This window comes from Hyperolius riggenbachi, chromosome 3 (genome assembly GCF_040937935.1).
Source record: "Hyperolius riggenbachi isolate aHypRig1 chromosome 3, aHypRig1.pri, whole genome shotgun sequence".
Lineage (NCBI taxonomy): Eukaryota > Metazoa > Chordata > Amphibia > Anura > Hyperoliidae > Hyperolius > Hyperolius riggenbachi.
This window is the reverse complement of record NC_090648.1, coordinates 263,390,116-263,417,304: the sequence shown is the minus strand read 5'-3', so window position 1 is coordinate 263,417,304 and position 27,189 is coordinate 263,390,116. Positions and strand designations below refer to the sequence as shown.

At 43.5% G+C, this 27,189-nt stretch overlaps 1 protein-coding gene across 2 annotated transcripts in view; it reads left to right on the top strand.

Annotated features, from left to right (window-relative positions):
* Nucleotides 1–27,189, top strand: part of COG5 (component of oligomeric golgi complex 5) — a 497,428-nt gene that overhangs the window by 429,050 nt on the left and 41,189 nt on the right. For both annotated transcript variants that reach the window (XM_068276282.1, XM_068276283.1), the window contains 3 exons: nt 12,003–12,065; nt 15,173–15,276; nt 18,084–18,321. In XM_068276282.1, the coding sequence (XP_068132383.1) occupies nt 12,003–12,065; nt 15,173–15,276; nt 18,084–18,321 (405 nt within the window). The remainder of the gene's footprint in view (nt 1–12,002; nt 12,066–15,172; nt 15,277–18,083; nt 18,322–27,189) is intronic.

Genomic DNA, 27,189 nt, shown 5'->3' with positions numbered 1-27,189 from the left:
GTTACCTTGATGTGGTTCTTATTTCTGCTGAATTACTGGTGAATTCTGGTTTGAAGGTAGCTTTTTTGCTAGCCATAGCCTCAGCAAAAAGAGAAGGAGATTTACAAGCAATATCAATTAAAGATGTCTATCATGCCAGATAGAATAATATTCAGACCAGACCCGGCATACATTTGTAAGGTAAACACTAGATTTCACAGAACCCAAGAAATAATACTACCATCCTTTCGTGAAAAACCTACATCGGAAAAAGAGGCACTATTTCATCTGCTGGACGTAAGGAGTGGAATTCTCATATACTTAAAAAGAAGAAAGGAATGGAGAAAGACAAATAGACTACTAATCTTGTTCTCAGGCCAAAGGAAAGGTATGCAGGCAACAAAGGCGTCAATAGCTAGATGGATTAGGCAAACCATTGAAATGGCCTACAAATTGTCAGGGAGGAACCTTCCTATTTAAGTTAAAGCCCACTCAACCAGGGGAATGGCAACATGCTGGGCGGAAAGAGCTGGGACATCTGTGGAGCAAATATGCAAGACTGCAACATGGTCAAGTCCATCAACATTCATAAAACATTATAGAATTGATGTACTGTCACACCAGGACATATCCTTCAGAAGGAAAGTCCTACAAGCAGTCATCCCACCCTAATTGTGAGTAAAAACAGTTTCTCTGTGGTCTCTCACATCTGGGGGGCCAGACTGGAGGACGCTTAGAGAAAATACTTGGAAAATTCCGGTAGCAGGTATTTCTGATAGTCCTCCAGGCCTGCCCCCCTCTAAATTGCCTATCCCTTATTCACTCTGGTGTCTACTGTTGCACTGTTTCGAGCCTTTGAGCACAGGGTGATATGGTTACTCTAGTAAAAGTGAATGGGTGGGAGAGAGGCACACACTTATGCAGGAGGGGGGAGTTACTGCATTAATTATTCATAGTCTGTGTTTCCCAATAGGTGAACATTGGTGTCCTCTCACTTCTGGGGAACCGGCTGTCAGGAACCGACCCGCGGCACGCCTGCGTATACGGTTCCCGACTGCGGGTTTGACCAGATCGAGAGGGCCTAGGGCATTTGGCACCCGGTGCTGGGTATTAAAAGACACAACCCCCCTAAAAAAATGGGCGTGGCCACAACCTGCGGCTTGCTCCGTGGCAAAAATGGGCGTGGTCATGGCCGGATGAGGGCAGAGCTAACTGTAATTTAAAGTATTAGCTAGTATAGTTGCCCCAGTATAGCTAGTAGTTTCCCCCAGTATAGCTGCCCCCAGTGAAGCTAGTATAGTTGCCCCCAGTATAGCTAGTATAGTTGCCCCCAGTATAGCTAGTATAGTTGACCCCAGTATAGCTAGTATAGTTGCCCCCAGTATAGCTAGTATAGTTGCCCCCAGTATAGCTAGTATAGTTGCCCCCAGTATAGCTGGTATAGTTGCCCCAGTATAGCTGGTATAGTTGCCCCAGTATAGCTGGTATAGTTGCCCCAGTATAGCTGGTATAGTTGCCCCCAGTATAGCTGGTATAGTTGCCCCCAGTATAGCTGGTATAGTTGCCCCCAGTATAGCTGGTATAGCTGCCCCCAGTATAGCTAGTATAGTTGCCCCCAGTATAGATGTCCCTGGAGGGGGGAAGCAGCGCTAGAAGGAGGGGCAGTGGGGGCAGCGGTGGGAAGGGGGGAAATATCCCCCCCTACCTCACCTGGGACCCCTCCTTCTGCCTCTCTCCCCCTCTATTCAGCGGTGGCAAGTGCGGGCGCGGGGGCGGGGAGACATGCGCAGAATTACTCACCACTTCCACGTTCCAAGCACTGGCAGCGTCATGTCATCACAGATCTGTGACGACATGACGCTGCCGGTGCTTGGAACGCGGAAGTGGTGAGTAATTATCCGCATGTCTCCCCGCCGCCGCCACCGAGCCCGCACTTGCCACCGCTGAATGGAGGGGGAGAGAGGCAGAAGGAGGGGTCCCAGGGGAGGGGGGGGGATATTTCCCCCCTTCCCACCGCTGCCCCCACTGCCCCTCCTTCTAGCGCTGCTTCCCCCTCCTGCTCTGCTGCTGTGGGGGGTCGTGGCGACACCCCCCTGGGTGTCTGTCACCCGGTGCGCCACGCCCCCCTGCGCCCTACAATAGGAACGCCACTGAGGGGAAGCAGCCTTAGTCAAGCTAAAACAAGGCTGTGACCCCTCAGAACACTTCTCACTGCCACCACTAGCTGTTGCTAGACACTTCCACTCTGCTGTCGAGTTACTCGCACTGGCGTTTTCGTACGTTGGGTCAGCTGTGCGCTTTAGGCTAACCTATGACAAACGCCCCACACACACGCACAATTGCAATCTTACACTGTAGTGAAGCAAAACCACTAACAGTCGTTCCGAACGATACTGTAAGCCACTCCGGGACTTCCCACTCTGCTGTCGAGCGCAGAAGTGCCCCATACACACAATGCAATTACAATCTTAAACGGTAGGGTTGCTCAATCATACAATCAGGCATGGACTTATACACAGTTACACTTCAGTCTCTTCTAGGCTATAAGTTTTAGTTTAGTACAGCAGAAGTCAAACTTATTAAATAACGATTTAATATTCCAGAAAAAAAAGTGGAACAATGCAGAAAATAATATATACAAAAGGTTTACAAAAAACAGTAAAAGTTACAAAATACAAGTTACAAAGATACACACAAGGCAATTTGCTTACCAAATAAAACAGGGATCAAGATAGAAGAACCTTGGACTTGGGTTTTGTGGACGGACACAGTTCTGGTTGGACCAGGAGTCACTTAGCTTCAGCTACTGTCAGGAGTGGACTGATTTTAGGTATCTGCCCCTGCCTTTTATGCTGGAATATTTGCCTTGAGGCTGCAAGCCTGTTTGGACGGGGGGGGGGGGGGGACTAGTTTTAATTACATCCCCAGACATCATTTGATTCCCAGAGATCTACTTCCACATGTAAAAAGTGTATTATAGCACACACACAACAAAAGACTTCCTTACTCCCGGTTACAGGTGACAACACATGGGTGACATTATTTCCTAGCATATCAAAGGGAAGGATTTGACTGGCTATTGACTAAGTAGCCATCTCCTTGCCAGGGGCTAGCAAATCCATTTAGCATTCCCTGCTCCTAAGTGTTCCCTAATTAGCAGCAGACAATGATAGCATTAATTCACATGTATATACAGAACTCCAGGAAGCTAGCTGCCAATACCTTCAAAGCCAGACTGGCTGACATACATAATATATAGCAGATAGAAAAATGGAAACATACTCTTGTATTATCCCAACATCATAAGCACCCCTGTATATCACCACACCGGCCTGTAGGACTATCAGAAAAACCTGCTACCGGAATTTACCAGGTATTCTTCCTCGTTACAGTCTTATGTTAAATGGATATGTCTAGCATATCTCATTTCTATTGCGTCTGGCCTTAATGAATTATAATTCCAATCATGCCTGTGGCATCTCTTCTGTTTCTGTAAAACTAAATGTTTTACCAGTTTTCATCTGGATTTTTAAATATTAAATCTGTATTGAATCTGTATTGAAATGTGTAAACATGTGGCTCAGTATGTTAAAACCCACAAAGCTGTGTTGATAAAAATAGCCCAACGTACAAAAGGTAGCCCAGTTTATTTGCACTCTGCTGTAAAAATGTCTTTGGAATTTAAATGTAATTGTGAATTGGTTTCATCTACCAGCTAATTAACTGCAATGTGATTAAGAACAGTGCTTATTGGGCAGATGGTGGCTTTTTCTGAAACACTATTCATACTCTTTAGTGTTCTGTCTTTTGTAAATTCGCAGCATACTGCATTAACAGAAATGTTCAAATCTTGTGTTAATTGGCATTACTCGAGAATCTGGATTTATTGCAGAGGAATATTGGAAGCGATTTATTCAGACACTTTACAGTCAGTAAAAATATCATGTAGAAGTGAGTCTTGCATCAGCTTAGAGTACCCTACTGGTCAGTGGGGATAGTCAATGAAATACAAATAATTCTGAGTAAATTCAGATTTGTATCAAATGTATGCAGCTTGAAAGCAGCCTAAATTCAGCTTGACGGTCCATTTTCAAGCTGTATAAATGATCATAAAGTTAACATCTCATTGACCATCCCTGTTGGTCAGCTGCAACTCCTGTACACAAATGCTGGAGAATAGCCTGCATTCCACATACAAATGCTGTAGAAATCCGCTGCACTGAGCTGTGTTTCTGTATGTAGATACAGTTGAGTGTAAGGGTTTGTTTCCACTACTGCGGCGCAATTTCTGCGGGAAAATCGCGGCAACGAATCCGCATGTGGTTGCGGTTTCAATGCCGTTTCTATGCGGATTTTCACACGGAATCACTCGCGGTTTTTGCAACGCGATTTTAACCATGTCAATGCGGGCAAGCATTGACATGGGTTTTTCAGCGAAAATGCATGCGGAAACGCTGGGAAAACTGCAAGACTAATACGCTTGCGGTTTTCCTATTTAGTTACATTACCGACGTTTTGCGTGCGGCGTGCAATTTCTGATGGTTCTGCCGTGCAGATTTTTCCTGCACTACAAGCCGCACAGAATCCCGCAAAAGTGGAAACAGTCCCATTATTTTTAATGGGTTATGCTAATCTGCATGCAAAAAACGCATGCAGATTCGCTGTAGTGGAAACGGACCCTAACAAGTGTGTAATCAGTAGGCATGGCTCGTGCCTCTGCGTTAGCTATATAGGAAAGAGAGATGCTTTAACTCTTCCTTTGCTCTGTGAAAGTTCATCCAGTAAATTTTCAGGGTTTTTTGGGTGGGGATTTCTGTGCATTGTAACACAGTTTTTTTTTCCTGTTTGTTTTCATACTGTGCCTACTCTTTAAGAGCAGAAAGGAAGTACTGAACTCAGATCCACAGAAGGCAGCCTCCATGCCAGCAGTACTATACAATTTCAGCCAGGGGCGTAACTAGAAATCACTGGGCCCCCCTGCAAAACTTTGGATGGGGCCCCTCTACACCCCGCCCCCTCTCGCTTTCTGCACATGTAAACTAAGAAATTGGCTAGAGCACACTTGAATGTGTTTTCCCCATGCAGATAAAAACAGACAGCAGTCGAGCACTGCAGGCATTTTCTCTATCAATTACATTGGCGTCTGTGATAAAACGTGCATGTTTCCACACATGCAGACACACATGGGGCTTAATTCACTAAACCATGATAACTCATATCATGGCCATGCCAGCAGTTTCGCACGCAATCGCGGATTTTTGCACGCAAATGTACGCAGAAATTCGCGATTGCGTGCGGAAATTGGCGATGCGTGCAAAAACGCTAGTGCAGCCATGATATAAATTATCACTGTTTAGTGAATCAAGCCCATGGTGTGCAGAAAACGGAATAGGGACTGTCTACAAGAACACTGAATAGTGACTGTACAAATCTTTGTCTGCAAAACTTTGTAGGATTCCTTATCAGTGGCTGAGCAAATGCTGTCACTAGAACAATTGTGCAGAGAGAAGAAAGTTCCCCCCCCCATGCCCTTAATTGTCAGTCTCTCAGGACAGGGATAAGAAACTTCTCCCCACATGGGGGCCCCTGAGGAAACTAGGCCCCCCCTGCAACTGCATCCCTTGTAGGGTCTATTGTTACGCCCCTGATTTCAGTCCAACATTGCTCCTGTGTGCAGGCACTTTCACCATCATGTTACATAAAAAATCCAAAAGCAGTCATTGGTTATAGTTGGTTGCAGTCCTTCTATATTTTCCCTGCAGTCACTATCATTTCATTAAGTTCTTGATTGATAGAACTTAAAGGAACACAATTGATTAACATTTTTTTTTTTAATTGAGATGAGAATGGTTTGGAAAGTACTCCTAACTAGTTGTGTATATATTTGAATGCTTATCTCTTTGTTTACTGTTATCAAATTCCTTTCACAACTTACTGACTGGACAGGCTGAGCAGGGTGACAGACCAGTGAATCATGAGGGGAGGGGGAATTCCTCTCCTTACATCTGTTAACCCTGTGTGTGAAATAGGTCTCACTAGCTGAACTGCAGCTGCTTATGTCTTTGATTGTGCTGTCTGCACAGAGAGCAGAGAAAATGTATCTTGTTTGTAATGTGTTTGTAATTGTGTGTGAAACCTGACACCACAGCTTTTTATATAACTCTGTAGTCTCACATGCAGAAAACAGCACTGGCTGTGTCACACTCCTCACAAAGCACAGACTCACCTTTGCAAATTAATCATCAAAATGCAGCTAAAATCTACACACAGCGAATTAAAGCTTTTGCCTCCGATATTTAACATGAAAAGTAGGAAAATGTTTACACAGCTACTTAGACATTATTTATACATTGTCATTTTAGAAAACTTGGTTATTGATAATGTTCCTTTAATGAATTGCCTAAATACTTCAGTCACGTCTTAACCCATGCTCAAGCAGCCATGACTATGGTAAAGGTGATCTTCTGTAATCGTTTGCACAGTCATGCATGAGATATAGAGATTCATTCAATACACTTTTTCTCCTAGGTTTTCCCAGGTGATCTTTTTATACCTTATCAATAAAATGCCTGCTAAACCACCAGCAAGCAAGATATCAATCAAAGTAATTTTGTCAGTACCTTTTCACCTACTTGATGGTACTTTTTCAATTACAGAGTGTTGAAAACTTATTTTAAAGAGAAGATGAAAACTGATCTCCAAGGAGAAAACTTGAACTGAATAAGGGCCATATGTCCTTATCCAATTTACTTTTTTCTCCTAAGTTGTCCCCTATGGGATCATTTTTCATCTTCTGCCTAAAGTAATTTTTCAGCATGATGCAATTGAAAAAGTATCAAAAAGTTGGTCAAAAAATACTGTCAAAATTATTCTGAGTATTTTCTTGCTTGCTGGTGGCTTAAAAGGCATTTTATTGATAAGACGTGAAAAGATCACCTAGGAGAAAATTGGATTGAATTGGATCAGTCCCATAGTCTTTTGTTTTTGGTTCTTACATAGCTTTCATTTTTCACTTTTCCGCTCTTCCTTTTCCCTTTTCTGCCTCATACTGAGGACAAATTTAATCATGACTGCATATCACCAAATTACTGATAACTTCTGTAACCCTGGTCAGTAACTGCATATGGTTCCAGAAAGAGCCATCCTTTGTCAGTGACCATAGAAAAGGAACTGTGGTCACTATGAAGGACCTTCCCTGCCACCAACCTTCTGACCCTCCAAACTCTCACAGCCCACACACTCCCTAGAGTCAGCACCCTCCCTCTAACTCAACCTATGACTGTAAATAGTGTCCTCATTGGAGCACAGTAGCTTCCTTCATCTATAAGTGGAAGAAGTTCAAAACCACCAGGACACTTCCTAGAGCTGGCCGGGCATCTAAACTGGATTGAAAAGAGAATACATAAATTGTTACCTTAGGGGCTTAGCTTTTTAAATATGTATGCCATGAGGGTGTATTACTGTTATTTTTGCAAATAAGGGCTTGTAAATACTAATAGAGTACAGTGAGAAAACCAAAAACACCAAATGGAAAAATGCACTTTTATTTCCAAATAATATATTGTTGCCATACATTGTACTAGAAAGGTAATTTAAATGTTGTAATTACCTAGGATACGTAGGCAAATAAAATGTGTGGGATTATGCCTCTTACACTTCAGGACGTTGTGTTTTAGGCGACGTTAAGGTCGCATAACGTGCCCCTAACGCAACGCCTGGTGGTGTTGAAGGAGGACGCCAGATTGAGCAGTGTTATGCGGCTCTTGGTGCGACTTTTTTGTTCTATAGTCTGCGGAGACCACGTGATCGGAACACTCCGCATCACGTGGTCCCGCCAGCCAATAAGCGGCCGCTCCAGGAAGTAAACACTGCAGTGCAGCGAATATTAATTAGCCATGTGGCTAAACACAACAGCGGACTCTCCCCTCCTCCTCTCCTGCATTAATAAAACAAACCCCCCCCCCCATTACTGAGCATGTGCAAACAGTCTAACGCGGCTAAAACCGCGTATAAGATTCCGGTCAATCGCTACCAAAACCTCCAGACACAGGAACAGCTTTTTTCCTCAAGCGGTAGCCATACTTAAAGCCAATGGGTACCGCTATAAAAAAAGAAAAAGTCAGATACTCACCTAAGGAGAGGGAAGGCTCGGTCCTAATAAGCCTTCCCTCTCCTCTCCCGGTGCCCTCGGTGCTGCGCTGGCTCCCCGTTCGCGTCCGCCGCCGCAGGGACTTCGGAGGTCTTCGGGAGCACTCGGGCTTCCGAAGACGGGCCGCTCCATACTACATACGCGAGCGCGTCATAGAGGGCGCTCGCGCATGCGTAGTATGGAGCGGCCCCGTCCTCGGGAGCCCGAGTGCTCCCGAAGGCTTCCGAAAGCTCCCTTCGGCATGCGGAAGTGGCAGTATTTAACCGAACTGGTCGAATACTGCCACGGGGGATCCTGCGCAGGACTGGGCATCAGGAGAGGAGAGGGATGGCTCATTAGGACCGAGCCTTCCCTCTCCTTAGGTGAGTATCTGACTTTTTCTTTTTTGAAACGGTAAACATTCACTTTAATGCTGAACCACGTTAGAGCTGCTAGGACTTGATAGTAATCAGCACAGAACTGTAAATGAACAATTCTCACATTGCTTACTGCCACTATTCTTGCATAAATGTCCTTGACTTGTAATATACACACTGTCTGTCTTTGTATTGTTTTTGTTTGTGTTTGTTAAGCAACTGCCAAGACAAATTCCTTGTAGGTGCAAACTTACTTGGCAAAATAAAATTGATTCTGATTCTGATAACGCACAACATGCTGCACTTTCATATAACGTGCAGTGTTACACTGTAACGCAACGTGGGCACTGTGAACAGCCCATTGATTTTTCATTACTGTGAGTTGGGCTGCGTTACAGGCTGCTCTAACATGCGCCTGTAACGTCCCACTGTGAAAGCAGCCTCAATCTACAGTAGCACGTTTTATTTTCAAACTATAATGGCTGAAATCTGAAAAAAAGACCTTTTACATTAAAAATACTGTAATTCTTAGCAAAAAGTACAACCCAAAGAAAGTCTAATTGTTGGCAACAAAAACAAGGTATAGATTTTTTAGGTGTGATAAAGTTACTGGCTAACTAATGGGAGGAGTGTGGCATGTAGAAAATTGCCTAGGGTAAGCAAGTGGTTAACTTTAAAGGGATACTGTAGGGGGGTCGGGGGAAAATGAGCTGAACTTACCCGGGGCTTCTAATGGTCCCCCGCAGACATCCTGTGTTGGCGCAGCCACTCACGATGCTCCGGCCCCGCCTCCAGTTCACTTCTATGCCGCGCAGGAGGATTTCTCCGGCCCTGGTGGGGCGATTTGGCCCATTCAAAGTGCTGTGCGAGCAGCCAGCACTTTGCTAGCCACGCGCACAGCTTGATCGCCGCCGCTCTGCGGCGATCGCCCGCACGCAGCGGCGAAAGAGGCCCCCCCGCCAGAGCCCTGCGCTGCCCGGACCAATGAGATCCGGGCAGCGCTATGGGCTGGATCGGGTGCGCCTGACGTCAGGACGTCAACTGACGTCCATGACGTCATTCCGATCGTCGCCATGGCGACAGGAGAAGCCAAACAGGGGAACGCATTATATACGCGCTCCCCTGTTTGCTATTAGTGCCGGCGACGATCGCACTAGAGGGACACATGCGCCCTCTAGTGGTGTTTCATGTAGCTACCACTCTGGTAGCTTTACATGAAACAAAAAAAAAAATTAAAAAAAAAAGATTTTTGCCCATTTGAAAAAAAAAATGAACCGCCAGGGAGGTTAAAGTCAGAAAACCACTGTGCCTGCACGCCCGTGTCCTCACTCCCGCTGATGTCACTAGGAGTGTACTGCGCAGACACAGACCATACTGGGCCTGCGCTGTGCGCTCTTGATGACATCAGCGGGATCGAGGACACGGCAACGCAGGTGCAGTGGTTTTCAGACTTTAAAGTCTGAAATTCCAGAAGTGAACCGGAGGCGGGGCCGGAGCATCGGTGAGTGGCTGCGCCAACACAGGATGTCTGCGGGGGACCGTTAGAAGCCCTGGGTAAGTTCAACTCCTTTTCACCTGACCCCCCTACAGTATCCCTTTAAGCAATGTTTTAAGCTCTGTTAGAAGGGCTGGCTGTAAGGGAGTGGGAAGAATTGATAGTGGGGATTGTTTGACAACTGAATGTCATGAAACTTGTGTACTGTATATATTCATTCTCTGCTGTATTTTTATATATTCTATGTATTCAATTAAGTGCTTTGTGAGAACAGTTCAGGGATCCGTTGAAAAGGGCACCTGAGCTGCCTGTATGAAAAGGGTGCCTCCATAAACATCAATGTTATTTCTGCAAATATTGGCTACAAGGTGGTGAAAAGGGCACCTGAGTTTTGATATAGGCTGCAACAGGGCACCCCTTGGTAGCCCATATTTTATTTGGTTACTTTCGGCTACAGTAGGGAGCCCCTTTGTAGCCCATATTTTTTTCAGCTACAAGGTTTTCGGCTACAGTAGGGTGCCCCTTTGTAGCCCATATTTTTTTCGGCTACAGTAGGGCACCCCTTTGTAGCCCATATTTTTTCCGGCTACAAGGTTTTTGGCTACAGTAGGGCACCCCTTTGTAGCCCATATTTTTTTATTCATCTACAAGGTTTTCGGCTACAAGGTCTTTGATTCTGCTACAAAAGGGCACCCTTTTATAGCCAAGATTTTTGATTCAGGGATGCAGGGGGGGTTAGGATTAGGCATCACAAGCAGGGCGGGGGGGGGGGGTCTTAGGGTTAGGCATCACTAAAAGGGGTTTGGGCTAGGCACCATCAGGGGGAACATAGGGTTAGGCACCACCAGGGGGAACATAGGGTTAGGCACCACCAGGGGGACATAGGGTTAGGCACCACCAGGGGGACATAGGGTTAGGCACCACCAGGGGAGTCTTAGGGTACACACCACCTAGGGGAGTCTTAGGGTTAGGCACCACCTAGGGGGTCTTAGAGTTAGGCACCACCTAGGGGGTCTTAGGGTTAGGAACCACCAGGGGAGTCTTGGGGTTAAGCACCACCTAGGGGGTCTTAGGGTTAGGAACCACCAGGGGAGTCTTGGGGTTAGGCACCACCTGGGGGGGGGGGGTCTTAGGGTTAGGCATTAGGCACCACCGCCCGGGGGGGGGGTTAGGGGAGGGTTCTGTGTGAGAGTAGGGAGAAGTTAGGTCTTAGTAATCACCAGGTGCTGTCTTAGGGTTAGGCACCACCAGGGAGGGGTTAGGCACCATCAGGGGGGTCTTAGGATTAGACACCACCAGGGGAGGGTTCTGTGTGAGAGTAGGGAGAAGTTAGGTCATAGTAATCACTTTTCTCCGCTATATCTAGAGCCCTTTTATAGCCCAACAAATTTTGCCTAGAACAGCATCCTTTTTATAAACTAAAACTAGCTTTTTCTGCTACACCAGGAGCCCTTTGTAGCCGAATTTGGCATATATGGGCTACACCAGGCGCTCTTTGCAGCTGAATTTGGCATATGGGCTACACCAGGTGATTTTTTAACCGAATTTGGCATATATGGGCTACAACAGGCGCCCTTTGTAGCCGAATTTGAAATATATGGGCTACACCAGGCGCCCTTTGTAGCCGAATTTGACATATATGGGCTACACCAGCCACCCTTTGTAGCCGAATTTGGAATATATGGGCTACACCAGACCGCTCTTTGTAGCAGAAGTTGGTATATGGGCTACACCAGACACCCTTTTTGTAGCCGAATTTGGCCCTTTTTTCCAGGCGCCCTTTTCAAATAGACACGACAGTTCATTTTAATACGAAGACTATTAAGGCATATTCTAAAAATGATTTTGTTGGATTTTATTTCACCATCATCAAGAATTTTGTATAGATATATCCACTGCTATATATTTGTTATGGTATTGTTATCATCATACTGTTATTTGTGTAACATGTACAGCACAATTTTCGAAGGTTTTTTTTTTTTTTTTTTTTTTATAAACATCATTTTCTTTATTCCCCTTTAAGGTTATTTCAGGCCAAAGTTCACTCCCAGCTGTTGCCGAACAGAATATAACTGCTGCAATGAAGGTAATAAGTCCTTTTGATCTCATGAATGAATGAATTCAATAAGAATTGCAGGCAGATGAATGTTTGCTTTAGTCTCTAGCTCGGGGACTTGTACACGAGCTGTAGACAGCAAATATTGGAATTATATGTGATAGTTGAATAAGGGTACTGTCATGGAATTACATTCTGGAGAGGGTCGGCAGGTAGAGTTCTCTGTTCGAATATAATGATATGATGCATGCAGAGCTACTCAAACAAGCAAAACATTGCTGCACAAAACTAGGAAAGGGAAAACATTATTATTACATATTAATACGTAGTGATAGAGCTTTAGAACAACACAACATTCTAGAAAAATAAAAAAGCACAATTTTTACAATTAAATCGGCTCATATAAAGCAAAGGGACTTTGTGTTGTTTTACTTACCTGCTGACCGGCTAACGCCAATGGGCGTGGCCGCGGTGGCAGCCCCAGGACTGCCTAACGCTGATTGGCGTCAAGTCCTAGGGCTCTGTTTTGCAGGAGATCGATCGCGCGCAGGCTGCGTGCGCATCTCCTGCTCGGGGGGCGGAGCTCCGCTCCCTCTTCAGTCTCCGAGCGGTGATTGCCGAGCGCCGCCTTCACATATAGTACAGCGCTGCAATCAGCAGCAGCGCTGTACTGGGGACAGCCGTGTGACACGGCTGTCCCCCTGGGGGACAAAAAAGCAATCGGCTCTCATAGGCTGAAGCTGAAGCCTATGACAGCTGCTCGCGTGATTGGCTGGCTGCAGGGAGGGAAGGGAATAAGAAAAAAAATGTACATTTTGTTTAAAAACCACACAAATAAATATTTATTAATAAAAATAAACACACACATGGGGTGCTATCATACCCCACCAATAGAGAGCTCTGTTGGTGGGGGGAAAAGGGGGGAGGGGAATCACTCGTGTGCTGTGTTGTGCGGCCCTGCAGCTTGGCCTTAAAGGAAAACTTAAGTGAACTATAAAAAATGAGATTTACTCACCTGGGGCTCCCCTCAGCCCCCAGCAGCCGATCGGTGCCCTCGCAGCCCCGCTCTGACGCTCCAGGACCCGCCGGCGAACACTTCCGGTTTGGCCATCACCGGCCGATAGGCATGGTAACGCGAGTGATTCTTCGCGTTCCCAGCCTGTATATCGCCCCCTATGCTGCTATTGCGACCAGCTGGCCGCAATAGCAGCATAGGGGGCGATATACAGGCTGGGAACGCGAAGAATCACTCGCGTTACCATGCCTATCGGCCGGTGACGGCCAAACCGGAAGTGTTCGCCGGCGGGTGCAGGAGCATCTGAGCGGGGCTGCGAGGGCACCGATCGGCTGCTGGGGGCTGAGGGGAGCCCCAGGTGAGTAAATCTCATTTTTTATAGTTCACTTAAGTTTTCCTTTAAAGCTGCAGTGGCCATTTTAGTTAAATTTGTCCTGGTCTTTAGGGGGGTTTACCACTGTGGTCCTCAAGTGGTTAAAAAAACAATAGGTCATTTAAATAATCAGGGACTAAATATGGCAACATATTTGTCATACTGTATTCATTCTGAAATAGTGGGACCTCTCTAGACATGTCTGGAAAATGGAGTAAAAACTGTTGAGCTGGTCACTAACGGTCCAATTTCTAGCGAAAAATCCTTTGAGCAAACAGAAATTCTGAAGTGAAATATTTTAATACATTGTTCACTACACCATCAACGAACCAATCTTCGCTTCCTATCTATCACAACCAACAGGAAATTCAAAATTTTGGTTCGACAAATATTCATTCGGACGACATTTTTTTTTTACTCGTCCATAATCGATTGTGTCCACCAATGAAGATTATTTACAACCAATCCGATCAGAATTTCTGATCGCTCGAATGATTTTTCGCTAGAAATTGGACTGTTACTGGCCACCTTTAGTAGTATTAGTAAAGTATAAACTAAATAGTTAAGTAGTCTCTATAATGTAAATGAAGCAGTAGTGTTTTAACCAAGCTGAAGTTCAGTGGTCTGTTATTGTAGTTCAGAAATCATTTTATATCGTGCTTTGCTGCCTGACCCTAATTCCTGTATGAATGATGTCTGAAAAGAGAGAGTTGGAGGACTATCTTTTAAGCTGAAAACTCACCTGGCGACACAGGAACATGGATCCCAGCAACGCCCCCTTATGATGAGCGCTCCCCGATCCATCTGCCTGCCGGCGGGTCCATTTGACGGGTGCAAACAGGAAGTCAAAGGATCATGGTACTTTGCGCAGAGTCGTTGGGGCTCTTAAGATCTGAGCCGCTTTGACAGCCGTTATCACTGCGCATCATCAAACATCTGCATAATCTTGCATTTTTACCCACATTGCAAGATCACAGAAACGGAAAAATCTTCCTAGAAATTGCGTAGTGTGTATGGGCCTTTAGTGATCAGCTTATCTGTTGTGACGGTATTCTCTCATTATTTTTATTTGTTTTGTTTTTGAATTTCCTTCACCTCATGTTGTATTATTATGGGAATGCATCAATAAATATTACACTGATCTTTTTTTGTGCTATGAATCACACTGTAGCGCAAAAAAAACAAAAAAAAAAACACGAAATAATTGCTTTACTAAGGTAAAGCAATTATTTAGTTTTTTATTTTCTTTTATTTATGGGTGACTTCATAAACAGCCCCTCTTACTTTGTGGATAACTTCTAATTAGATGTGTGAACAAAGAACATAATTGATTTTTAAATGCAGTTTAATTGGTGTGATTTGTTCAGTTCCAGCGTGTAAATACTGTATTAACTCCACTTTTGTTCAAATAAAATATCATTGCTGTTCAAGCTCTTTTGGAAGTGAATGGTATTACAAATGCAGTACCATATACAGCTACTAAGCTGTACGCACTATGCTGAAAACATACAAAGCTCTATTTATGCTTGTAGAGTGTTATAGAACTATATAAAATGTAACTTTTAATATTTTAAAACTTCAGGTATTGCCTATGTGGTTTACTTAACGTGTGACATAGGAGGTAAAAATATGTCAGAACACCCCATTAGGATTGATATAGCCTCAGTATTGGCAGGATATCTACCCATTTAAATCACATACAAATGAATAATTGCTGTTTAATAAAAACAAGTGTGTTTTATTTATCAGATAACCTATAATCTGATGGGAAATGCTGTGCAACCCCTGCTTAATTCTGTAAGCGACTCAGTGGAGGCCATTATAATCACAATGCACCAAGAAGATTTTTCAGGGTGAGTATACATATATTTAGAATGGTGTTCATTTTGTGCTTTTGTTTATTTGTTTGCAAGAAAAATAATTTTTATCTTAGTCAAAGCGTTAGGATAGTCCAGTGTTTCCCGGGGGGGGGGGGGGACCTCGACCTCATGGGGTTCACATTTGCTTTAGTAAGAACAGTGCTGGGTGTAGAATTGGGCCCACTAGAGCTGTTTCAGCAGTGTTTTGTAAACTGCCAGCGATTCCAATAGTGCTAGGTTAATGAAAGTCAATGAAAGTGATTCCATAGCAGCGATAGTGATTACCCAAAATCACAATCGTGGATCCTGCATGCATTTTTGTAGCAATTGCACTTCAATGCAAAGAATAGGATAGCTGCAACATCGCCCTTTAATCACTGTACAAAGCAATTTTACAGTGATTTTACTACCCAGAAACACAAAAAAAAAAAAAAAAGAATCACAATCGCCGTACAAATTGCTAGCATTCATTGGCCAGAAATGGCTCCAGAAAATGCTGCAACAATCTCTACAAAAGCGCAATTCACGATTTGTTGTGGGCCCCAGCCCTTAGAATTAGTGCAGAAATGCCTTTTAGAATAATATAATTTCTCTGGAGCTGATTACCTTTAGCAGATAAAAAGGGAGCTCAGGCAATTGTTTCAGAGGGTTTGAATGGGATTCGGTGAACATGCTGAGGAAGACGTGTCTGAAGTAGATAATAGGTGCAAGTGTTTCAGGGATGCCAGATAGGCATTCTTCGCCACATTATCAGCCTTCATGTTGTTGCAATAAGTAAAACTGTTATGAGGAAAAACCCTGATGGACACAAAATAAATATCCATACTGTGGGCTGCTTGCTGTAGTTCTGGTGCTTTTTCTAGGCCTCATTGAACCAAATAGTGTAGAAAGCAAGGGTTGGATGGCACTAGAGAAAGGTGCCTGTGATCATACTCTGTTTCTGGTTAACAGAACTCCTGGGAAAGATGGGAATGTAATACAGGTTTAACCTCCTCGGCGTTCTATTGAGATCGCCAGGGAGGCTGCGGGAGGGTTTTTTTTTAATTAAAAAAAAACTATTTCATGCAGCCAACTAAAAGTTGGCTGCATGAAAGCCCACTAGAGGGCGCTCCGGAGGCGTTCTTCCGATCGCCTCCGGCGCCCATAATAAACAAGGAAGGCCGCAATGAGCGGCCTTCCTTGTTTTGCTTAGATCGTCGCCATGGCGACGAGCGGAGTGACGTCATGGACGTCAGCCGACGTCCTGACGTCAGCCGCCTCCGATCCAGCCCTTAGCGCTGGCCGGAACTTTTTGTTCCGGCTGCGCAGGGCTCAGGCGGCTAGGGGGGCCCTCTTTCGCCGCTGCTCGCGGCGAATCGCCGCAGAGCGGCGGCGATCAGGCAGCACACGCGGCTGGCAAAGTGCCGGCTGCGTGTGCTGCACTTTATTTGATAAAAATCGGCCCAGCAGGGCCTGAGCGGCAGCCTCCGGCGGTGATGGACGAGCTGAGCTCGTCCATACCGCTCAGGAGGTTAAAGAGAAACTCCGACCAAGAATTGAACTTTATCCCAATCTGATACCCCCTTTTACATGAGAAATCTATTCCTTTTCACAAACAGACCATCAGGGGTCGCTGTATGACTGATATTGTGGTGAAACCCCTCCCACAAGAAACAAGAAAAGTACGTACTCTTGGCAGTTTCCTGTCTGTGAACCTTGCTGCATTGTGGGAAATGGCTGTTTACAGCTATTTCCAACTGCCAAAAAGCATGCAGCAGCTACATCACCTGCCAACAGTAAAATGTTCACTGGAGTTCCTCTTTAAGTCATCTACTCATAATAGTACTTAAAGAGCCTCTTCTATAAGACATTCTATTGTCTAGCAAATTATATTACAGTAACATCGTTAGTTGGGTTGAAAAACTACATGCGTACATCGAGTTCAACCAGAAAATATGGTACAACACTAGCCTGCACTTTCACATAGCTCAGTTAATCCAGTGGAAGGCAAAAACCCTTACAAGGCTTCAACAAATTAGCCCTGAGAGGGAAACAAATTCCTTCCCTATTCCAGATGGCAATCAACACAGCTGGATCAACACAGCTGAAAATGACCTACTTGCTAATCATAGCCAAGGATATCCTTCAATGCAAGAAAAACATCCAAGCCTTCTTAATGCTGGATACACACGATGCGTTTCCGCGTTCGATGCGTCCATCGATTCGATTATTTCCGACATGTCCGATTCACATTTCGATGGATCGTTAGGTCGATTTGCCATACTTTACATGGCAATCGACCTAAAAATCATCGGAAATGCTCGGAAATAATCGAATCGACACTTATCGACGGACGCATTCGACGCGGAAACGCATGGTGTGTATCCAGCATTAAAGTTGGGAATACACCATACAATTTTCTGTTAGATTTACCTGCCAGATAGATAAAGTTCAACATGTTGGAAATGTTTCTATCTTACCATCTATCTACCGAGAAATTAGGCATTGTTCTACTCAGCAGGAGATAAACAGAAGACAATGCACCAGAGATAATGAACATTCTCTACAGAAAATAATCTAATTATGCATACTAACAGAAAATCTAACTGAAAAATCTAACAGAAGAATCTAACAGAAAATTGTATGGTGTATTCCCAGCATTAAGTTGTGCAGGAGAACCTGGTTCTGAAACGCCCCATGCAAATGCTAAGGTGGAATTGCTATTTAGAGGTTTTTATCTTTTTAGTGTTTGAAAATGTAATAAAATATAGATAGGTCCAGAAGCAGTCTTTGTATTAATAGGTATGCATTTTAATTTCTAGGATCTTATCAAGTTCAGGAAAACCAGACGTACCTTGTTCTTTGTACATGAAAGAATTGCAGGGCTTTATTGCAAGAGTGATGAGTGACTATTTCCGCCATTTTGAGTGCATGGATTTTGTGTATGACAACACTGAAGCAATTGCTCAAAGAGCAATAGAGCTTTTCATACGTAATGCAAGTCTGCTGCGGCCACTGGGTGAAGGAGGGAAGATGAGACTGGCTGCTGATTTTGCACAGGTAAGAGTAGAAGTGTTTTACACAAATCTATCTTCTAAATATTAACTGTTTCACATTATTAGAGAAAATCGGTGATTTAAATGTAATATGTATGAAAAGTTACTATTCTTCACAGTCCAGTGCATACATGGACTATCCCATCTCCTAGCACAGATCTTAAAATGTATATTCTTTCATCAAGAAACACACCCACAAACCATTCAATGGGAAAACGTTTATTGCACACCGCTTTTTGACTGTAGAATATAGTATTTCCTCTTTGGTCCTCGAATAATAGCCATAAATATATGGTAAGTAAGTGTAAATTAAGATGATATTTTTTTTGCAATTGTATCCACATGAACAGGACTGCCTGGCCTATTCACTCATCCCACAGATCTACAGATATCATATTATATTTCAGTGATCAAATGTTACCTTTTTTATGGGAAATTAGGCTTCTACAACTCAAAAACCTGTTGTGATATTGGGTTAGATCATTCAAACTTGTATGCAAGATCAATGCTAATGCCACTTTTCCGCCTTATAATACTATGCTGCAATTATTTATTGTTGGATTTAGATATTTTTGTGTTATATTCATACTATGCACTGTCTATGATATATGGAACCCATGTTGGGTGTCCATGTTTGTATGATATTTCCTGGAAACCTGGCTTTTGAAACTAAAATTAGTTAAAAAGATTTGAAAACAACAGAGCTGATGCTGTTGATAGCAGGTTTTGTGGCTGGTGCTGCAGCTGATTGGCTTTCATTTTCACACTGTTTAGAAAGCAAGGAGGTTAATCACAGGCGTATCTCAAAATATTGCAAGTAAGTGATTGGACAAAGGCTTTTCTTTAAGGGATCATGTATGTGGGTGTCAGTTCATCATCCGTTTCATATCAGTTTGACCCAAATTGATCAGATTATATTCAGTTCAATCTGATTTCAACTTCAGTTTTTAATTCACTACCAAAGCTGAACCTCAACTGTAGTGTCAAATTGATGTCAAACAGAATGTAATTGAATAGCAAACTGTTGTTAGCAGCCCATATTCAGTAGCTCTAAATCTAAGAACACAGAAAAAAAGAATACCTGTCGTTGAGAAATGATACAGGACTAGGGACACATTTGTGCCAGGAGGTGGTGGACTTTAAACCTGCGCAAGACTGTTTGCTGCTGCCTCCGCTAGATACATAATGGCGTTTTTTTCTGAAAGGAAGGACATTTGAGTGGTCTATGCAAGTAATGTGGTCTGGGGTACAGAGGTTCCCACAAAAATAGGATGATGTCATTTATTTGGGTTTACCTGTGGATACCGGGACTAATCATTTCCCACTTGTGTGCCTGTGTTTGTGTGTATGACTGATTAATTAGTTTAGTGAAAAGGGGAGAGGGTGTAGTAGGATACAACTGTGCCCTTTTATATGCAGTAAGGAGGTTCATGACGCTCTACCCCCAGCCATCATACCAGTCGGTGCAGGATCAGGCAAGCCAAGCCACAACAGGAGAAATGCACAAGGAAGGATCCGCAAACCAGAGCAGGATGAGGTGAAAAAAGGCTGAAAAGTTTATTTGAAAAATCCACAGACAAGACAATAAAATCACAGGATCAACTAGTTTAGATTAGTTGATCCTGTGATTTTATTGCCTTGTCTGTGGATTTTTCAAATAAACTTTTCAGCCTTGTTTCACCTCATCCTGCTCTGGTTTGCGGATCCTTCCTTGTGCATTTGCCCTTTTATATGGACTTTAGAGGTTTGGAGCTGCATGGTGTGACTAGATTTGGACACAGAATTTCTCCTTACTGGTGTCAGTTGCTCTAAAACAAGAGGAGGCTTCTAGTCACATGATTGCTGGTTTCATACAGGAAAGTGTTTTGAGGGTTTCAACTTTAGCTGAGTGACATCTTCCTTCAAGTTCATCCACAAAATAAACCCTAAACCTTGCTCTTTTCTCTAAAAATGCTCCTAGTGGTCAGTACTGTGAATGTGTTCTCCCTGGTGCATCAATGTTTGTGGTGGAGATGTGCCAAATCTTCCTGCAGAATGACCTTTGCACCACATCCATTAGGGAAATATGAACTCTAAACAAACACAGAAGAGACATCAGATGGCTCAGCCACTTGCTTCTCATTCATTGTGGCGTGAGCAAATTAAAGCGTAGGACCACTGACACTTTAGAAACTAGTGAATTTAAATATGTTGAATGTCTAATGACCAACCTGTATTCCACAGTATAGTATATGTCACTTGCCAGTTATTGAGAGTGTGTATTTTGCTTTCGTTAACCGTAATTTTGGTTAATCGATCTTCAAAGAAATTCTCCCCTTTTCATTTTGTATTGGTATTTTCAGCTGAGTTATTTTCCTTAGACTTGCATACAGATCACTGTGAGATACTGAATCAATCAGCTGGGACTGTGCAGACACCAGGTTGTCATCTGCAGTTTTCTTGAACAGTAAGTTAGTGCAGCAGACTTTCTGTATAAGGCTCTTGGGATTTATAGAGGTGACTTACCTGTTTGCAGGCTAGATGCTTGTTTTACCTTTTCGTCTATGTTTTAGACTTTATGTATACTGTTTTGTCATTACTTCTACATTCTGTTACAAGTAGATGTAACCATTATTTGCTATACTGTACTGGAATCTTACAATAATCTGCATGTAATGCTGATTAATACATTCTCCGGTACATCCATCTAACGCTGAAGTATTTTATTTCTTGTCTCCAATACATTCTCTCTGAGGTATAGTTTGGCCCGATGTGGTTTTTATTTCTTTAATCCAGACTCCATTACCAGTGAATGTCACCTTGGAAAGTGAGCTTACAGACTTATTTTTCATCAGGACAGAGAGTGCTGTACAGTATAGGTTGCTTAGAACTTCTATTATAACGGACACTAACAAATATCTCCCCAGGCTTGGCAAAGATCAGTCTGGATGTTAATAAGGCAGACAAATACTAAGCAATGTAATTTAAGTGCACAGGCAAAGAATTTGGGTGACGATTGTTGAGGACAGGGAGGGAATAAATCTGAGGGGTGTGGGACAGGTGGAAGGGTATCAAATGTAGGTGGTCGAAAAGGGGGGATGGGGGAGCAAAAGCAAGGTATGCATTTTAAGACTTGTTCAATGCTTATCAGATGTCCAGGGTTGTTTACAATTGTAGAATGCAAGATGTAATGCATTTCCACTGACAATATATGAACGCATTCAGGAGGTTTAAAAGTGTTTTAGGGTGGTTTGGACTATAAACAAGCGCAAATACTAACTTTCTGTCGCTCAAGACTATTTGTAGTCATCTTAGGTGACAATATGGCATCCGTTCTGGTGTCAGATGTAAGCAATGTGAAACAATGGGAGTAAATGGTAAAAGTGCTTCCACTTTTAGATATACATAGATGGGAGTGATGTCCCAGAACCCAAGTTTGGAGCAGGCCCCAAAGTTCTGCAGCTATGCTATAATGTGGGTGATCTCAGCACTGGGTGGAGAAAGGGCTGCAATGGTGAATCTATCGAACGGATAGTTGGGTGCCTAACTAGTCCCCTATACAGTGGGATGCAAAAGTTTGAGCAACCTTGTTAATCATCACGATTTTCCTGTATAAATCATTGGTTGTTATGATAAAAAATGTCAGTTAAATATATCACATAGGAGACACACACAGTGATATTTTAAAAGTGAAATGAAGTTTATTGGATTTACAGAAAGTGTGCAATAATTGTGTAAACAAAATTAGGCAGGTGCATAAATTTGGACACCACAAAAAAGAAGTGAAATCAATATTTATGCAAATGTGAAACACTGCGCCAGATCAATATGATCTATACAATTATAACGGCCTCCTTCTGGACAAAATTACTTCAAATTCTTAGTGCAGATTTTGCTACTGTGAGGATCACTGTATCCCCAATCACACCACTAAAACATGCACAGCAGCGCTATCTCAAAAAAGTAATTAAATATCCTCTGATTTATGTCAAAGACCAACAGTCCGCAGTTCCAAGCCTTCACTTCTTAAAGTTCACAGTGGTTAGTGCATAAAAATGCATACGGTTAGTCAGGATCACTCACCGGACAAACTGACTCTTATCACAGGAGACACGCGTCCCCGCCCTATGCGTTGTCGAACGTCAGTTCTCATCAGGGGCGCGTGTGCGTTGTGCCATTAAATACTGAGATCTCCGGGTTTCCCAATGATGTCACTTCCCCCTTGCGTGTCAGCGGCTATTTCCTCCCCTCATTCTCTGCATTCCAACCCTTATCGCGAGCTGTGCTCTCTTACCCCATCTTGTGGATTTTTTACTAACTGCGGCCCAGGGGAAAAATCTTCCAGCCCTTATCTAGAGCTATGCTTTCTCACCCCATCTTGTGGATTTTTTACTAGCTGTAGCCCAGGGGGAAAACCTTAACAGTACAATAAACTTTGTACATCTCATATCTATATTAAAACTTCTATATCTGTTTTAAAAATCATCACAATACCAATACAATATCAACTTATATTCCAGTATTACTTCAGTCATCACTGATAAAACATTTAATATCAATTTCAATATTCAGTCCTTTTGGAGCCAAACTGTCCATTTTATACATCCACTCCATCTCTTTCTATGCCAACCTTATTTGCTCCTCTCTATGAATATTTCATTTTCTCTAAAATACTAAATTTCAAATCTTTTGGATTACATTCATGTTTCTCCTTAAAATGAGCAGACATACTGTGCCCCTCATATCCTCTTATAATGTTACACACATGCTCTGAGAGACGTTTCTTAACCACTTGAGGACCCACCCTTTACCCCCCCTTAAGGACCAGCGCTAGTTTGATTGATCTGTGCTGGGTGGGCTCTGCAGCCCCCAGCACAGATCAGGGTGCAGGCAGGGAGATCAGATTGCCCCCCTTTTTTCCCCCCTATGGGGATGATGTGCTGGGGGGGTCTGATCTCTGCTGCCTGCGAGTGGCTGGCGGGGGGGGCACCTCAAAGCCCCCCTCCGCGGCGAAATGCTCCCCCTCCCTCTCCTACCTGTCCCCCTGTGGTAAGCCGGGCTGCACAGGACGCTATCCGTCCTGTGCAGCCAGTGACAGGCTGTCTCCTGTCACATGGCGGCGATCCCCGGCCGCTGATTGGCCGGGGATCGCCGATCTGCCTTACGGCGCTGCTGCGCAGCAGCGCCGTACAAATGTAAACAAAGCGGATTATTTCCGCTTGTGTTTACATCTAGCCTGCGAGCCGCCATCGGCGGCCCGCAGGCTATTCACGGAGCCCCCCGCCGTGATTTGACAGGAAGCAGCCGCTCGCACGAGCGGCTGCTTCCTGATTAATTAGGCTGCAGCTGGCGACGCAGTACTGCGTCGCTGGTCCTGCAGCTGCCACTTTGCCGACGCACGTTATGAGTGTGCGGTCGGCAAGTGGTTAAAGTGGACCCAAATTAAAAATACAAGATTTCAGAAATAAAATCTATTTTCTAAATTATAATAATAAACAGCAGCCTTTTTTTCAGCTGCATGATGACAAATATAAAATATTTTACATTTATTGGAGGAACCCCTCCCTTTCCTTATTGCCGGGACAGAATCCAGCAAACTGGTGGAGTAGGAGGTGTCCGGCAAAGGACTCGTCACTTACCACGTATAAAAAGTTAAGAGGGGACCCCACACAACCAATATGTAAGAACTGGTAGCCATTTTGCAAGAAGGTCTTGATAGAAGAATTATCACTGATAAGGAATTTAGATATTTAGTACCATCTGCTCTTCAAATACCGATTATATATCAAACACCGAAAATACATAAGAACAAGGAAGCCCCCCCAGGTAGGCCCATTATAAGTGGCATAGGTTCCTTTACGCACCGAGTGGGGAAATACCTGGATTTCTTCCTCCAGATGCTTGTGGGTAAATTACTATATCTGTTAAAAGATACAAAGCACACCCTTGAGGTATTGAATAATTTCGGCAGAAAAGATGGATATTTGATGGCTTGATTACTGTGAGAATGGCAGCCTTTTACATTTTTTCCATTGACTTGAATGGGTGAAATCTGATTTGCTGTTTGTAGCTCCGCCCACGTGTGCAGGGGGGCCACGAGACCCCCACAACATATCATCCCAGGTAGTAAGAGATCTGTATACCAAGTTTCGTTCAAATCGGTCAAGGCGTTTTCGAGTGATCGCGACACGCACACGCACACACACACACACGATTTTATATATATATATATATATATATAGATACCACATAAAGAAGGAATTGATGCCGTCAGGTATTACTATGATTTAAATGACACATTATGTGTTGAACAAGTCGATTTCATTATGAAATTGTTAGAGTATACAATGAAAAGGAATTATTTTTGGTACCGGGAAACTATTCTATCCAGGTAAAAGGATGTGCAATAGGGGCTGGGTTTGCGTCCAGCCTTGCAAATTTATTCATGTCACGGTGGGAGGAAGAAATACTGGCTAAACAGGGAAGTGCTGGGGTTCTCCTATGGCGTCATTACATCGACGATTTGTTCATATTTTGGAAGGGGGATTTGGAGAGATTCAGCACGTTCATTAAGTTTTTGAATGACAACAGATTAAACATTCAATTGAGGGCTGAGAGCGATATGAATTGTATACATTTTTTAGACCTTGAAATAAGATAATAACGATCTACAAACTAGAACATTTTTTAAGTTCACAGATCGGAATGGATTTATACCAGTAACAAGCTGCCACCATCTGAGTTGGATAGGGGCGGTACCAAAGGGTCAAATGATGCGGCTAAGGAGAAATTGCACTACAGTGGAGGACTATAGCGTACAGGCTAATGTGCTGGGCCAACGCTTTATGGAAAGGGGTATGATAGGGTTAAGGTTGATGCGGTCATTGAAGAAGTTGAGCATATAGATAGGAATAGTTTTGGGGAGCAGAGGAGGGGGAGGTAGCTCCGCGTGACCCTACTAGAGAGTATGCTTTCCTTACGCAGTTTAATGTTCAACATAAGGGGGTACAGAAAATTATGCAGAAATATTGGTCAGTATTAAAGGAGGATACTATATTGGGCCCTCACTTACCCCAACGCCCTAATTTTATCTACAATAAAGCACCTAATTTAAAACAGCTTATGGCTCTAAGCTGCGTTGACCCGCCTACAAATAACCCTTCCAATCCATGGCAGCTGGAGGGCTTCTATCCCTGTAGGAGATGCAGGGGATGTAATGAAGCCACCCTTGAACGTTGCAGAGAAGTTACCTCTTTTAGTAATGGACAGGTGTTTAGGTTAAAAGGTTTTACAACGTGTTGTGCCGCACATGTTCTATACATGGTTTGGTGCACCTGCAGACTCCAGTACATAGGTAGGACTGGCAGAGTATTTAAGAAACGTCTCTCAGAGCATGTGTGTAACATTATAAGAGGTTATGAGGGGCACTGTGTGTCCGCTCATTTTAAGGAGAAACATGAATGTAATCCAAAGGATTTGAAATTTTTCATTTTAGAGAAAATAAAATATTCATGGAGAGGAGCAAATAAGGTTAGATGAATGGCACAGAAAGAGATGGAGTGGATGTATAAAATGGACAGTTTGGCTCCAAAAGGATTGAATATTGAAATTGATATTGTTTTATCAGTGATGACTGAAGTAATACTGAAATATAAGTTGATATTGTATTGGTATTGTGATGATTTTTAAAACAGATATAGAAGTTTTAATATAGATATGAGATGTATAAAGTTTAATTTACTGGTAAGATTTCCCCCCTGGGCTGCAGCTAGTAAAAAATCCACAAGATGGGGTGAGAGAGCATAGCTCTCGATAAGGGTTGGAACGCAGAAAATGAGGGGCGGAAATAGCCACTGACACGCAAGGGGGAAGTGACATCATTGGGAAACCCGGAGACCACCGTATTTAATGGCACAATGCACACGCGCGCCCCCATGCCCCTGATGAGAACTGACATTCAAAACGCGTAGGGCGGGGACGCATGTGCCAAGGAGGAGATCAAGACTATGCCTCAGTAGTGCTAGTTAGGAGTACAGCGAGGGGGATCGGCATCTAACGGAGCGCTAGTCCGAGTAGCGCACGGGGGAGAGCCCGTCCACACAACTCTATGCTGGAAATAACTGCTGCCTATGTAAGTGTGTTGGGATGTTTTAAACATTTTTTATTAAACTGTATTACGCTATGGGAGATGTCTATGCTTGTCTTTGAGGAAAACTCTGTAACTGGTGGAGTATATTGTCTTCCTGTTTGGGATAATAAGTGTGGCCTAGCTGATTCCTCTGTAATACGGGCCTGTATGGTGCTGTAGAAACCTCTGTAGTGGGGTTCTGGTGGAGGAAAGAGAAGCTCGAAAGCTGAGAAGGGGACTGAAACGCCTATGCTGACTCCTGTGATAAGAGTCCGTTTGTCCAATGAGTGATCCTGACTACCTGTATGCTATTTTATGCACTAACCAATGTGAACTTTGAAGAAGTAAAGGCTTGGAACTGCGGACTGTTGGTCTTTGTCATATATCAGAGGATATTTAATGACTTTTTTTGAGATAGCTCTGCTGTGCATGGTTTAGTAGTAAATCAATATTTAGTGGATCCTCCTTTTGCAGAAATAACAGCCTCTAAATGCTTCCTGTAGGTTCCAATGATAGTCTGGATTCTGGTTGAAGGTATTTTGGACCATTCCTCTTTGCAAAACATCTCTAGTTCATTCAGGTTTGATGGCTTCCAAGCAAGGACAGCTCCCTTTAACTCACACCACAGATTTTCAATTATATTTAGGTCTGGGGACTGAGATGGCCATTCCAGAACGTTGTACTTGTTCCTCTGCACGAATGCCTTAGTGGATTTTCAGCAGTGTTTAGGGTTGTTGTCTTGTTGAAAGATCCAGCCCCGGCGCA